General features: G+C 43.1%; 1 protein-coding gene across 1 annotated transcript in view; it reads right to left on the reverse strand.

Annotated features, from left to right (window-relative positions):
* helz (helicase with zinc finger) overlaps positions 1-12,275 on the reverse strand; it is a 32,341-nt gene that overhangs the window by 5,579 nt on the left and 14,487 nt on the right. Inside the window, exons 12-25 of the mRNA XM_028968572.1 lie at positions 10,037-10,373; positions 9,674-9,804; positions 9,356-9,535; positions 7,452-7,553; positions 7,201-7,376; positions 6,206-6,324; positions 5,622-5,767; positions 5,373-5,520; positions 4,861-5,044; positions 4,025-4,253; positions 1,115-1,322; positions 914-968; positions 334-518; positions 59-257 (exon numbers count right to left, since the gene is read on the reverse strand). Of these exons, the coding sequence (XP_028824405.1) occupies positions 59-257; positions 334-518; positions 914-968; positions 1,115-1,322; positions 4,025-4,253; positions 4,861-5,044; positions 5,373-5,520; positions 5,622-5,767; positions 6,206-6,324; positions 7,201-7,376; positions 7,452-7,553; positions 9,356-9,535; positions 9,674-9,804; positions 10,037-10,373 (2,399 nt within the window). The remainder of the gene's footprint in view (positions 1-58; positions 258-333; positions 519-913; positions 969-1,114; positions 1,323-4,024; positions 4,254-4,860; positions 5,045-5,372; positions 5,521-5,621; positions 5,768-6,205; positions 6,325-7,200; positions 7,377-7,451; positions 7,554-9,355; positions 9,536-9,673; positions 9,805-10,036; positions 10,374-12,275) is intronic.

Raw genomic sequence — 12,275 nt, forward strand, 5'->3', positions numbered from 1 at the left:
TGGAGAGTCAAAAGAGACACTAGTTATGACAACAGCGGATTTAAGTTTTATGTCTCACCATGGGGGCTGCTGTCTAGCAGAAGGTCCTTCTCGTTGGGGGGCTGCTGAGCCAAAGGGGAGGGATGTCCAAGGCCGTAAAGCACCGGCGATGTTCGGCTGGTGGGTGCCCGCAGGTTAAGATTGTAGGCCATGGCAGCCTGATGTCCCATGAGATGTGGGTCTACAGGAAAGCGTCCCTGGTAGGCAGTCCAGGGCAACTGTGCAAAACCGGTGAAAGAAAAAGTGATTCCTGTCCTGAAAAAAAATGACCTGTTTTGGTCATTTTATACTTACCGTCAGAGGCATGGGGACAACCATGTTGGCACCATAAACAGCAGGCACATACAGGATGGATGCACCAGTGTGAGGGTCGAGTCTCTGCACTGGACTGGGAGACTTTCCTCCACCTCCGCTGCCTGCCACCGGAGACGTGTAAGCTTGGATTGGGTTCCCTAAAAGAACGGCAGTGCTGGGCTGGACTGGGGAGAAGGAAACGGATGCTTTAAGATGATTTGGATCATTCAGCCTTGTTGGACGACAGAAGTACTATGACCTCAAAAGTGTAAACCAGTAACGGTTGTACAGGCCGCACAGACACAGATGAGCAAAACCATGTTATTATACGCAGAAGAGAGCTCCTGTAATTCTGAAGAAACTGGTGGTGCAAAGGTAGTCAAATGCAGCTCCCGTTTATTACAAAATGAATACATTTACCAAATATAATTCAAATGACGTGTTACTGCACGTGGTTAAAGGTAATCTGCTGTACTCTTCGTAATTAGTTAGTTCACTACAGTCACCCCGGCCCACACTTAAGAGCATAAAACAGAATAGAAGTGGACAGAAGTAGTGTAGTGAGCAGACGGCCTCTCACCAAAGCCCTCAGCTGGAAAGTGCTCAGTGTGGTTGGTCAGCTGCCCTCCTTTCGCCTGTGTGAAGAGGAGACAGCGGAGATTGACATGCAATTAAAAGGTATTATATACTACAACATGTTTCTTATTAACTAAGAGAGGCTAAATACAGAACATTCCATGCATGCATGTCCAGAGATCCATGGCGGCTGTAGACTCCTCACCTTTGGGGGAGAGTGCAGGTGTTTACCCGAAGTGTGTGGGGGCTGATGGGGCCGCAGAGCCCGTGGGATGAACTCAGGGGCCAAAGGATTCAGCACATATGTTTTTTTCAGCTCCAAGGCTTCTAGCTGGGTTCTGATCTGTGCAAACGTGATGCCGTGGAGGCTACCATTCTCATGGCAAAGGGAGACAAACGTCTCCCAAAACTTCCTGCAGGAGAAACATCAAAACTAGTTATCTAGAACACAAAGTGCTAGAAGGTACCAGAGGGTGCTTTCAATCTGAACTGGCTCATCTCATGACTTGTGTCCATGCCCTTCATCACAATCATGACATGAACTACTTTCTTCCTCAGTAAGCTGTGCCCACAGAGAACCGATGTCAAGTTCATCAACAAAACTACATGCAGCATTCTGCAGGACAGAGGATGACACTTTCTAGAAAAGGTCAGATCTCAAAAACAACTTTAGAAAAGAAATAAATCTAATCCTGCTGATTCAGGCAGGTCTATGCGCTTCCTGCAGCAGCAGCCAGTGTCTTAAAATCAGTGTGAATGAAAGAAAACTACAAAGCTCAAAAAAGACCCTTCAACACGATGTAACTCCAAGTGAATCACACTTCTGTTAAATGAAACTGTCTACTCGAAATTTCACATGCAAAAGGACAGGAGGAGCACTGCCAGAGTCCTGCAAAATGACCTCCAGCAGGCCATTAATGTGTCTGCTCAGACGTCAGAAACCAACTCCATGAGGGTGGTATGAGGGCCCGACGTCCACAGGTGGAGTTTGTGCTTACAGCCCAACACTGTACACCATGTTTGGCATTTGCCAGTGGTGCCCTGTGCCCTTCACAGTGGGTAACACATTTGCCTATGAACCAGAAGACCCAGGTTCAAATCCCACTTACTACCATTGTGTCCCTGAGCAAGACACTTAACCCTGAGTGTCTCCAGGGGGGGACTGTCCCTGTAACTACTGATTGTAAGTCGCTCTGAATAAGGGCATCTGACAAATGCCATAAATGTAAAAGCACATGTGACAGGGTGAACCTGCTGCTGCCTGCAACATCCTCCAGCATGACCGGATTGACAATGGTGTGGAGTGGCATTTTTTTGGGGGGACCGCACAGCCCTTGCCAGAGGTGAGATCCTCAGAGGAGATTGTGAGACCATATGCCGGCATGGTTGGCCCTAAGTTCCTCCTAATGCAAGACATTGATAGACTTCATGTGGCTGGAGTGTGTCAGCAGATCCTGCAAGACGAAGGCATTGATGCTATGGACAAGAGAAGGGGCGAATGGGACAGGATGTCTCACTCCACCCACCAATATGCCATTGTGTTGCACCACAGATAGTCCAGGAGTTGGCAGATACTTTATTCGAGGTCTGGGAGGAGATCCCACAAGAGACCATCCACAACCTCATGCCCAGACATTGTATGGAAGTCATAAAGGCACAAGGAGGGTACACCAACTACTGAGCCTTAGATCATGTTGGATCAGCCTGTAGTGTGTTTCCCAATATGACTCCAAATCCAGACCTCCTTTGGTTTAATAATTTTAATTTCACCAATAATTGTGGTGTGATTTTGTGGTCAGCACATTCAACTATGTAACGAACAAAGTAATTAATACAAATATTTCATTCTTTCAGATCTAGGATGTCTTATTTTTGTGTTCATTCGGTCAGAAAACAGCTTCAAAATAAATAAGCCAAAAGAAAACATCTATTTTCTATAACGGAGTTGATAAAACGCTTAAAAGCTGGGATTTGCTTATTCACTGTTGATTTGTATTACAGTAGAACAATGTCAGTTGAATTCTTTCCCTTCTGTCACTGCATTGAAACATTTTTCTGCTCATTGTATCAAATCAAAGCTTCCACACAGGAGTACGAGACCTTAACTCTCGTATTTGAAGACATCAGGTGACCATGTAGACAATTTATGGCATGCATCGTGATGCGTCGATATCGATGAACTGATAATTGTAATCAAATCGAATCATGAGACCAGTGAAGGTTCACATCTCTACATACCATAGCCAGCACAACCAGTGTTCGGGCCCAAGCTTTTGGCTTTTTATTTCCTGTAACCAAGAACCACACAGCAGTATCCATGGTGATGGGAGAAATAAGGAGTCTAATATCTCCACTACCGGCACAAAACAGACTGTCGGATAAAAGACGGATCGCCGGAGAATAAATTAACTAAAGGAAGGGAAATGGTTATGGTCAGACAGCTGGTTCACAGAATCTCCAAAAAAGCAGCTCCAGTGGGATGTTCCTGGGGTATCCTGTCAGCAGGATAATGGTTCAAGCACGCTTTGAGAAACACAGCAAGTATGTTTAGTGGGCTTGACAAGATCTCAAGTCAAATCCATGTAGCAAGAACCTAGCAACTTGGTACCAGATACCACATTTCTTCGTATCTTCAGAGGTCAGGGCTATTTTGATGGTAACCCCCAAATGTAGTAAAAAAAAAAGTAGTAAAAGTACGCAGCATTATAAATATTTCCCCAAAACACTGCAAACAATTACAACCACGATCTAACATTCCTGACTGCTGGGCATAACCTCAGAACAGGAAATGTTGCCATATGCTGCCAAAAAGCCTGACTCTTGGAACCGAATCGGCAAATATATTGTTTTACTCCTTTGTACCAGACTAGCTCTCAATTTTTCCCACCAACAAAACTAGGCGAACATACACAGTACAACGTGAAATCCAGGTCACAACATTTTTGGCCACATCATCTGCATCAGGTGGGGAAAAAAATTGGCCTGACTGGAATACGTTTAATACGTAATACATTAAACAATTTTACCTAAAATTAATGAAATATGGCAAATGCTGAAAAAAACAAAACATAGAAACCGAGCAGCTGGAAAAGCAGCAGTCATCTTGTTTTCTGACCTGCAGCGTCCCACAGAGCATAGGGCAATGGGGTCTCCCACCACAGCAACCAGGGACTGAGCGCGGGTGATTGCGGTGTTGAGCAGTTTGTAGTTGGACAGGAATCCGTAGTCCAGGTCTTCTGTGCTGTCCTCCACCAGCTGCTCTTTGCGCTTGATAGCCGTCTGCTTGTGCTTGCAAGTGTGCCGCGTGCGAACTGTGCTCAGGAACAACACCCGGAACTGTTTTCCTGCAGGGTTAAAGGTGAAAGGTCATGGAAGAGACTCTCACATTTTGTGGTTTAGGGTGAATAAGACTTTTCCTACTTAAAACTTGGGCAGTAACACAGACATGACAATATGACCACATTATGACCAGTGAAATTAATTATATTTGTTACAATGGAACAGGCAGTGGGAGGAATGTTTATTCCATGGTCCTGTGTTCCCACTGTAGGTGCTTCTGGTTTTGGCCACAGGTCAACAAGGGTTGGTGCCTATGCAGCACCTTGACACCTTTCTGAAAGAAACAGTAACTTTTCAGCAATTTGAGCTACTGTAGCTCTTTTACCGGTTCAAACACGTCCATATCTGGACCACATTTGGTGTGAGGACTCCAGACCCACATGAAACGAAGTTTTAGAGGTGCTATGACCCAGCCATCACAATTTGGTGCCTGTCCATATTTTTCCAGCACATGAATTTGAAGAACAAAACATGCCCTTGCTGATTCATATAACCACAACCACCAGTGCTCGGGCAGAAGCTTCATATAACTCAACCACTGCCAGATGCCACTGCAATTCACTTCGCAGGTGCATAGAGTCCTTATTTGCAGATGCATGGATGCTCTCTCACCCTGGACATTGAGAACTCGCTCCACGCTGACCTCAGGCATCCTTTTCTTGCGCAGTTCTGCTCGAATACGAAAGACCTGGTCAGCATATGGAGACACCACGCCGATGCTGCCCTCATCCAGTTTTCCCCAAGCCACTGGCCACTTCCGCCTCATCTCCTCCACTCGCTCCACGATCTCAAACACCTACAGAGGATTGTGTACAAAAAAAACCCTCATCATCCTCAAGATCTGAATTTCAGACTTAATAAGCCTCCTATACTTTGCTTAATTAGTACCAGTCATTTTCAACACTTACTAATTCAGAGAGCTAAAAGGGACCAAAGTTTACAGGACCACTGGAGAATAGTTATAGATTAATTACATTGATTTAAGTGGTAGAAAAGTGCGTCAGTATATAATGAACAATAGCCTATGACTAACCATTAAACTAAATAAATGATCACTAAAACATCTAAGGTGAGGTCAACCTATGAAATAATGTAGAATGTCTCTGTGAGAAGCCTTTACGCACCTCTGCATTGTTGTAGTATGCCGTGCTGTTCTTTTCCTGAACATCCTCACCCCTTGCAGTGAAGAAGGTCAGTGGGTAGAAGTCCTTATGGGGAGGCTGCTTTCCACTGGCCATTAGCTTACCCTCATAAAACAACTCTGATGTGTAGCTGTGGAATCATGGGCGTAGATCATGAGTGTTCAAGAGTTCTGCACTGAGAGTATATGGAAAATGCCAAACCCATCCACACACACACCACCTCATACTTACTTTATGATGGCTTCGTGCGAACGATAATTCTCACACAGCAAAATTCGACAGGGGAAGTCAGGGGGGTAGTGCTCATACAGGCGGTCTAAAAGGGATACGTGGAGGCTTCTCTCACGGGCAAACTCGCTGTACACAAATGGACTGAGCTGTGGAGAAAACACCAGCAATTAAACTGTGTGCCTTTAACATACTACAAGCCTATACCTGCATTATAAAATATACTACAATGAACAAATGGCTAGCAAATATTTCAATATTTTATTGCTTAAAGCAGTATCCATTTGTGCCACATCTGTTGACAGAAGACTCAAGCCAGCACTGTTTTCAAATGATCTCCAGCACTATGGTGGTCACTTCACAATTTACAATAATTCCTTGTGAATTATGGTACATATTTCAGGATAATATAAAAACTATGATGGAAAGTTCAAATCGATTAACAGGTTAATGACCAAAAAGTGCGTATTTTTTCCGTATTTATTGATTTCGTATAAGAATCCAAATTAAGATCAATAAATCAATAAAAAACAAGATCTTCCACAAAGTCAAACACTGATTCGGCCCATTCTGTCGCTTAGCCTGACCTGCATGTGGTCTCCAGCCAGCACAATGCGTGTGTTCTGATTGGCTAGTGCCAGGGGCATGATGGTCTCACTCTCCATGGCCTGGGCCGCCTCATCCAGCAGGATGTGTGTGAAGAAGCCTGTGGTTGGGAGAGAGATAGATCATCATTAATATTGCATTTCTGCATTTTTACATTCAATTTCCATATGTGCGCTGAAACAATGCCCCAACAATACTAATTTACTTATTCCAGGTCTCCCCAATGTTTCGATAAACACTTTCATTTCATAAAAGGAAGAATGTGTAATACTGTGAAATAGGTCTCAAACGTAAATGGTTTAAAATAAAAAAAAAAAAAAAAAAAAAAAAAAAAGTGCCCAAGCACATTGTTGAAAAGTGATTACATGTGATTTGCCAAATTGCAGGTTATGCTTTTCCCCACCTACTTCATAAGCACGTTTTTTACGTGAAAAAAAAGTATAATGTAAAAACATGGAATTCAGAAGAATAAAATAAAATAAAATAAAAAAAGAATTGAATGGGGCCGTACACATGGTCCAGTGTGCATGTTTTTTGCCTGGGTTGAGCTGGGCCAAGAGCATGAATAATATAGAAAGGAGAGAATGCTGGCAAACCATAAAACACAATGCATATTATTAATGCTTACTTTGACAGAAAGCAGCATCTTAAGCCCTTCTTCTAGTGCTATTCTATGTGAAGAAAACTGGAATAAATAGTCTATAGTCTAATAGTCATTTAACATTGGTAGATTCTCACTGAAGGCATCGGACCAGACCAGCTTTAGGCTACTCATTTCTCTCTGTCGCTGCAGCACTTTCAAAAGCGCAGAAACATCTGGACCACAGTCAATCAGAGGTGGGCCATGCTTTTGCTTTTCAGAATTTCATTTTTGCTTAATATTAAAAACGTTTTTGCCAGTGTATGACCGGTAGCATTTATGCTGCCTCTCCATGCCGTGTGTTAGGCGAGTGAAAGAGGGAGTCTTGTTATTCACCAGGCTCCAGGTCCAGTTGGCAGAGATACTGAGAGGTGCTGAGTGTCACCACCACCACTCGGTGGCGCTCAATGTCCTCCAGCCTGGGCATCTGGAATGTGAAGGTGGGCGAGATCAGGCAGTACTGCTGAACCAGCGGGTGAACAGTCTTCACCCAGCGATTCCTAAAATAAACCCTGTAGAGAGAGGAGGAGAGAGTTTTGGACACTCAGTAGGGCGTGTGTCTGTACACCTATTAAACCGGGAGCTACCTGAGAGGGTAAGCATGTGTATTGCCGGCCTCCACATATGAATGAAGGTAGTCCTTAATGTAGAGATCTGCAGCACTGTTGGAATGGGTACAGATCAGAACCCTGTCAGACAAAAGGAAAAAAAAGATGGATGAATTAACAGATTTAACAAAATTAACAAATAAAAACTGTAATTAAATATTACCATGTTGTGAATTCTCCTTAATACATTAATATGGTCAAAAACAATGCATTATTCTCACAACCATGACAAGTCCTACAAAGACCTAATGATTGGGGTGACTAGTGCTGCTACTTTTTAATAATCGATTCATCTGTCTAATTTTTTTTGGGTGTAATCGGAGAATCGAAGCATTCATTTCCAAATCAAAAACTGAACTAAAATCTTTAGAAAATGCATGAACATGTCGCTGCTTCATCTGTTATAGTAAAAATATAAAAACACCACACACACGTATGCTTTACATCTGCCAAATATAGACTTTAAAAGAACAATACAAAATCAGGAAATTTTACCGGATTTGCTTGAATGTCAGAATTCTAAGAAGAATGCCGACGTAAGAAGTGAAGTGATTGTCATTGTGAAACACTGCAGAGGACATGTGTCCTCCACGCTGTTAACCACCACGCTTGGTGAAACAGGGTGAAAGGGGAGTAGTGTGTGAGGACGGTGCTTTGCTCAGTGGCAGCGTGGCGGTTCGGGATTCAGCGCGCTGGAGTAGAAATGGTCGGGTCAGACCTTGTGTATCACATGGTCTGTTAGCGTGTAAGGCATGGCTGTGTTTATCACGTTCACAGATGACTGCTTGCTGACTGCTTCCACTGGCGCATTGGGAAACTTTTTTTTCCATAAAAACGCACTTGTTTAGCGTAAAAACATGCCTTAAAATGCAGCCGAATTATGGCCTTGTATTTTTCCTCTACTTACGCTCGTTTTTTTTCCCTCCACCCTGTCTATGGGGCACCAACTCTGCAGGCATCAGTGCGCGAGAGAGAGAGAGAGAGAGAGAGAGAGACAGCGTATGTTCGCTGCGCTCCGCGCTCAACTAAAGTATTTTTTTAATCAAATGTCATTATGAAATTAATTGCTGACTCTTTTAGTAATAGATTTTTATCGATTTAATCGATTCATTGTTGCAGCCCTATGGGTGACTGAAACAATATCACCAAAACAATACTGCTGAAAAAGTGCACGCCTTTATGCAGAAACAGCTGAAGAAAAAGGAGTGTTGGATTTAATTTGCATAATCGGTGCATCGCGATGTAGACGTGGACGGGTATGGAGGGAAGTTTAGAAAACCACGCATATCATATTGTGCAGAGGCCCATGGCGAGGGCATGTTCGGTCTGAAAGCGGCTTTAGATTTTCTCCATTTAGCAGTCCATTAAAGTAGGACCACCAGTAACTACCTTGTAACGAATGTTTTTCTCAAGTGTAAAAACACAGTTGTATGAGACCTTAACTGTTATTTGAAAACGTCATGTGACATCATGTAGAAAATGTATGTGATGCATCGTGATGAATCATAATCATAACTGAATCGAATTGTGAGACCAGTGAAGGGTCACACCTCTAATAAAGAAGGTTTTTGGTGTCAAAACAGTCCTTTCACAATCCAATAAAACATCTGTGGCATGTATTAGTATTGGAAAAACTAGAATTTGTATGGCAGGCAGATTTTTTTATTTATACTATACTGCTTGGCTATTATATATTGTACCTCTCCAGCAACCCTGCATTTGCTCCAGTCTGAATCGGGAGACGTTTAGTACTTTCAGTGCTGATAGAAGTCGTGCGCTGTTAGCCTGACAAATCTGGTGGCTGGAGACCAAAAGAGGTGGCTGCAAAAGAGCCCCAGCGTGTTGCCTGGTGACCAATAGAGGCGGTTGTATTAGCAGCTCACCTGGTGTTGGGCTGTTTGAGGATGTGCTTGGCGGCCTGCGCCAGGGTGAAGGTCTTGCCTGTTCCATATGGGCCGATGATCAGCACTGGTGGGAGTTGTACAGACAGCGGTGTGGTGATGGCCAGGATGGCCTCTTTTTGCTTTGCATTTAAACGTGGATCCATCTGCTCATCCCACTGCCTGCACGGCCCCAAACACACACAGAAGCACTTAATTATGCCAATTCTGTGCTTGTACTTCTGCTCCTTGGTTCATTTATGATGCTATATGCTTCATCTTTTATTCCAGGGGAATTGCACTTCTGTACTGCAGACTCACCTATTGGGGCTCCAGGGGATAGTTGGGGTCTGGGAGATGTCAGGGAAGAGCAGCCTAGTGTCCTTGATGCGGTCCAGGGCATAGTGCATCTCGCAAAGGGGCAGGCGGTTCAACTGGAACTGCAACTCCACCTGCAGGGCGGCAAGCAGTAACAACAAGAAAAGGATTTCCTCAAAAAAGCCACAGCATATTTCAACAATACAACCAGCTCCTCCATGCTCCATCTCCTCCATCATCCCTACAATGTTAAGGATTCTGGAAATTTATTATGGAGGAGTTAATGAAACTCATTTACCAAGAAGAGCAAAAAACACCAAGAGTCTCTGGCCTAATCACCATAATCACCAAAAAAGGTCTCCATACCTGCAACTCCCTGTCAGGTACCAGATGGAGCTCTTCACAGCAGTCCTTGCAGATGCGGAGGAAGATGTAGTCCTTGGTCTTCTCCTCGATCAGCGCCTCGTAGACTCGCTCCTTAGCACTGGGCGAGCCCTGGGTGCTGCACTCACGACTGGATGGCAGCAGCAGAACCGAGTTCACCTTGGTCATCACCAGCCGTCCCGCCAGCGTGTCTTCTGATAGAGTCTCCGTCAGTTTAAAGCGAGCAAACAGCTGCCCATTCTGAGCGTACTTGGCACCACCAGAGATCCCAGTAAGCATGAAACTGGTCACCAGCTGCAGATTCACCTTGATGTTAAACCTTGAAGAAAACGTCAAAAACAGAAATCAGGGACCCATTTCAAGGCAGGTCCAGAGGGGGTTAAACATGCCCTGAGAGCAAACATTTCTACAACCTTTCAGTTATGACGCTGTATTAATCATTCTCGAGGGAATAGGGCATTCATGTCTTTTCATACAACTTTTCCATTCAAAAATGCTGTATATGCTATTTACAAGCACATGATACATTTATAAACGTACTCATTTTTAAATTCTGAATTGTAATGATTCAAATAAAAAAAGGAAATCGAGAGAATTGGTTGCCCTGCCCTCCATTTCTTGATCCATTTGTTTGTAATATGTATATTTCTTTATTTATCCATGTTTTCAGGCAACAGTAAACTTAACATACACCTTCTGTACGTTTCATATGCTTTATGTCAAAATGATCTTTTGACTGGCCGCTAACACCTTGCGCTGTGTTTCACAATGACATTCACTTCACTTTTACCTCTCTGCCTCCATCCCCTCTCTCTCTCTCTCTCTCTCTCTCTCTCTCCCTGTACTACATTTATGGCCCCTTCAAAGATGCAAAGTTCTCGATTCATATAAATTTCAGTTTCTTCATTTATACATGCACACACAAGACTAGTTTTAGTAGTTGAACAGTAAAGGAGGAAGTGCTGAATAATATCAGATCAGCCACAAACATTCAATAACACTTTTGTATTATTGATATCTAATAACCAAAGAATGGGTAGTTTCTATCAGCCACCCACAGATTATTTTGAAGGACTTTGAATTGCTTAAAAATGATTCAATTTAATCAAATTTAGCTCCTACCCCGTTGTAATGGGAAATGAATGCATACTGAACAAGAAAACCATAATCTACACCCGGCAACAGAACAAAGAGGTTGTTGGGTCACCATCAAACTGCTGAAAGCTTCTGAGAAGAGTAATGTAGCTACAAAAATAGTCGCGGTCAGACACAAGACAAGACGGGAAACTAGCAGTTACCCAGCAAACGCAGTGTGGGCGTACACTGATGATAACCTTGTATCTTCTGACCCTCATCCCCATGATCCCCCACAGCATTTATATGACTAACACTATATGACCGACTACCGCTTATTTTTACATAGCGACATATGCTCAAAGAGTCACCATGTGTCCTATTCTCTGGTCACAGCTACACTAGTCAGATTCTTCTGGCCAACATGACATAAAAATAGGGCTGTACGATTTGGCATATTACGATAAATTTAACCACCGACGGTAGGCTGTAAATATTGCTGTGTATAAATTTAAATGTAACGTGTGTCCATAGGAAAGGCACTGCAGCAAGAAGTTGTACAGTAAACTTTTATAGATACATCAATATATAGCATAACATTATAACAGATAAAACAATATCTGTGCAATTCTACTCAAAGAAGACCATCACAACCACAGCCAGTGCAATACCAGATATTTTATAAAACACCAGACTTAATATGCAAAATTTTAGGACACACTACACGTGATCATATTTTATGATATTAAGATTTCATTTTATTTAGTAATTTTTTTAAATTATAATGACTTTTTTTGCACAGGGCACCAAACAGACTAGGACCGCCCCTGGTCATTTCCATGCGTGCTGTCAATACCACATCGCAAGCGTGGAACCGTTTGGGGGCGCGGTCCGGATTGGGCACTGACATGCGTGCTGCAGTTAGTAAACCCGGAAGTGCGCAGCGACCGGTGGATTACTGACAGATCGAAGGCGTGTTGTTATTTTAAACCTTTAAACTCTAGATTTAAGGATTACTAGACATTTCTTTTTTTTTACTTTCAGGACCTGCGGAAACCCTGCCATGCGCCCTATGCTCTCACCCAAAACTAATTGCTCATGCTGCAAGTATAATCATAATTATTATTAATCATAATCTCTCAGGTTG

The sequence above is a fragment of the Denticeps clupeoides genome, unplaced genomic scaffold (assembly GCF_900700375.1).
Source record: "Denticeps clupeoides unplaced genomic scaffold, fDenClu1.1, whole genome shotgun sequence".
Taxonomy (NCBI): domain Eukaryota; kingdom Metazoa; phylum Chordata; class Actinopteri; order Clupeiformes; family Denticipitidae; genus Denticeps; species Denticeps clupeoides.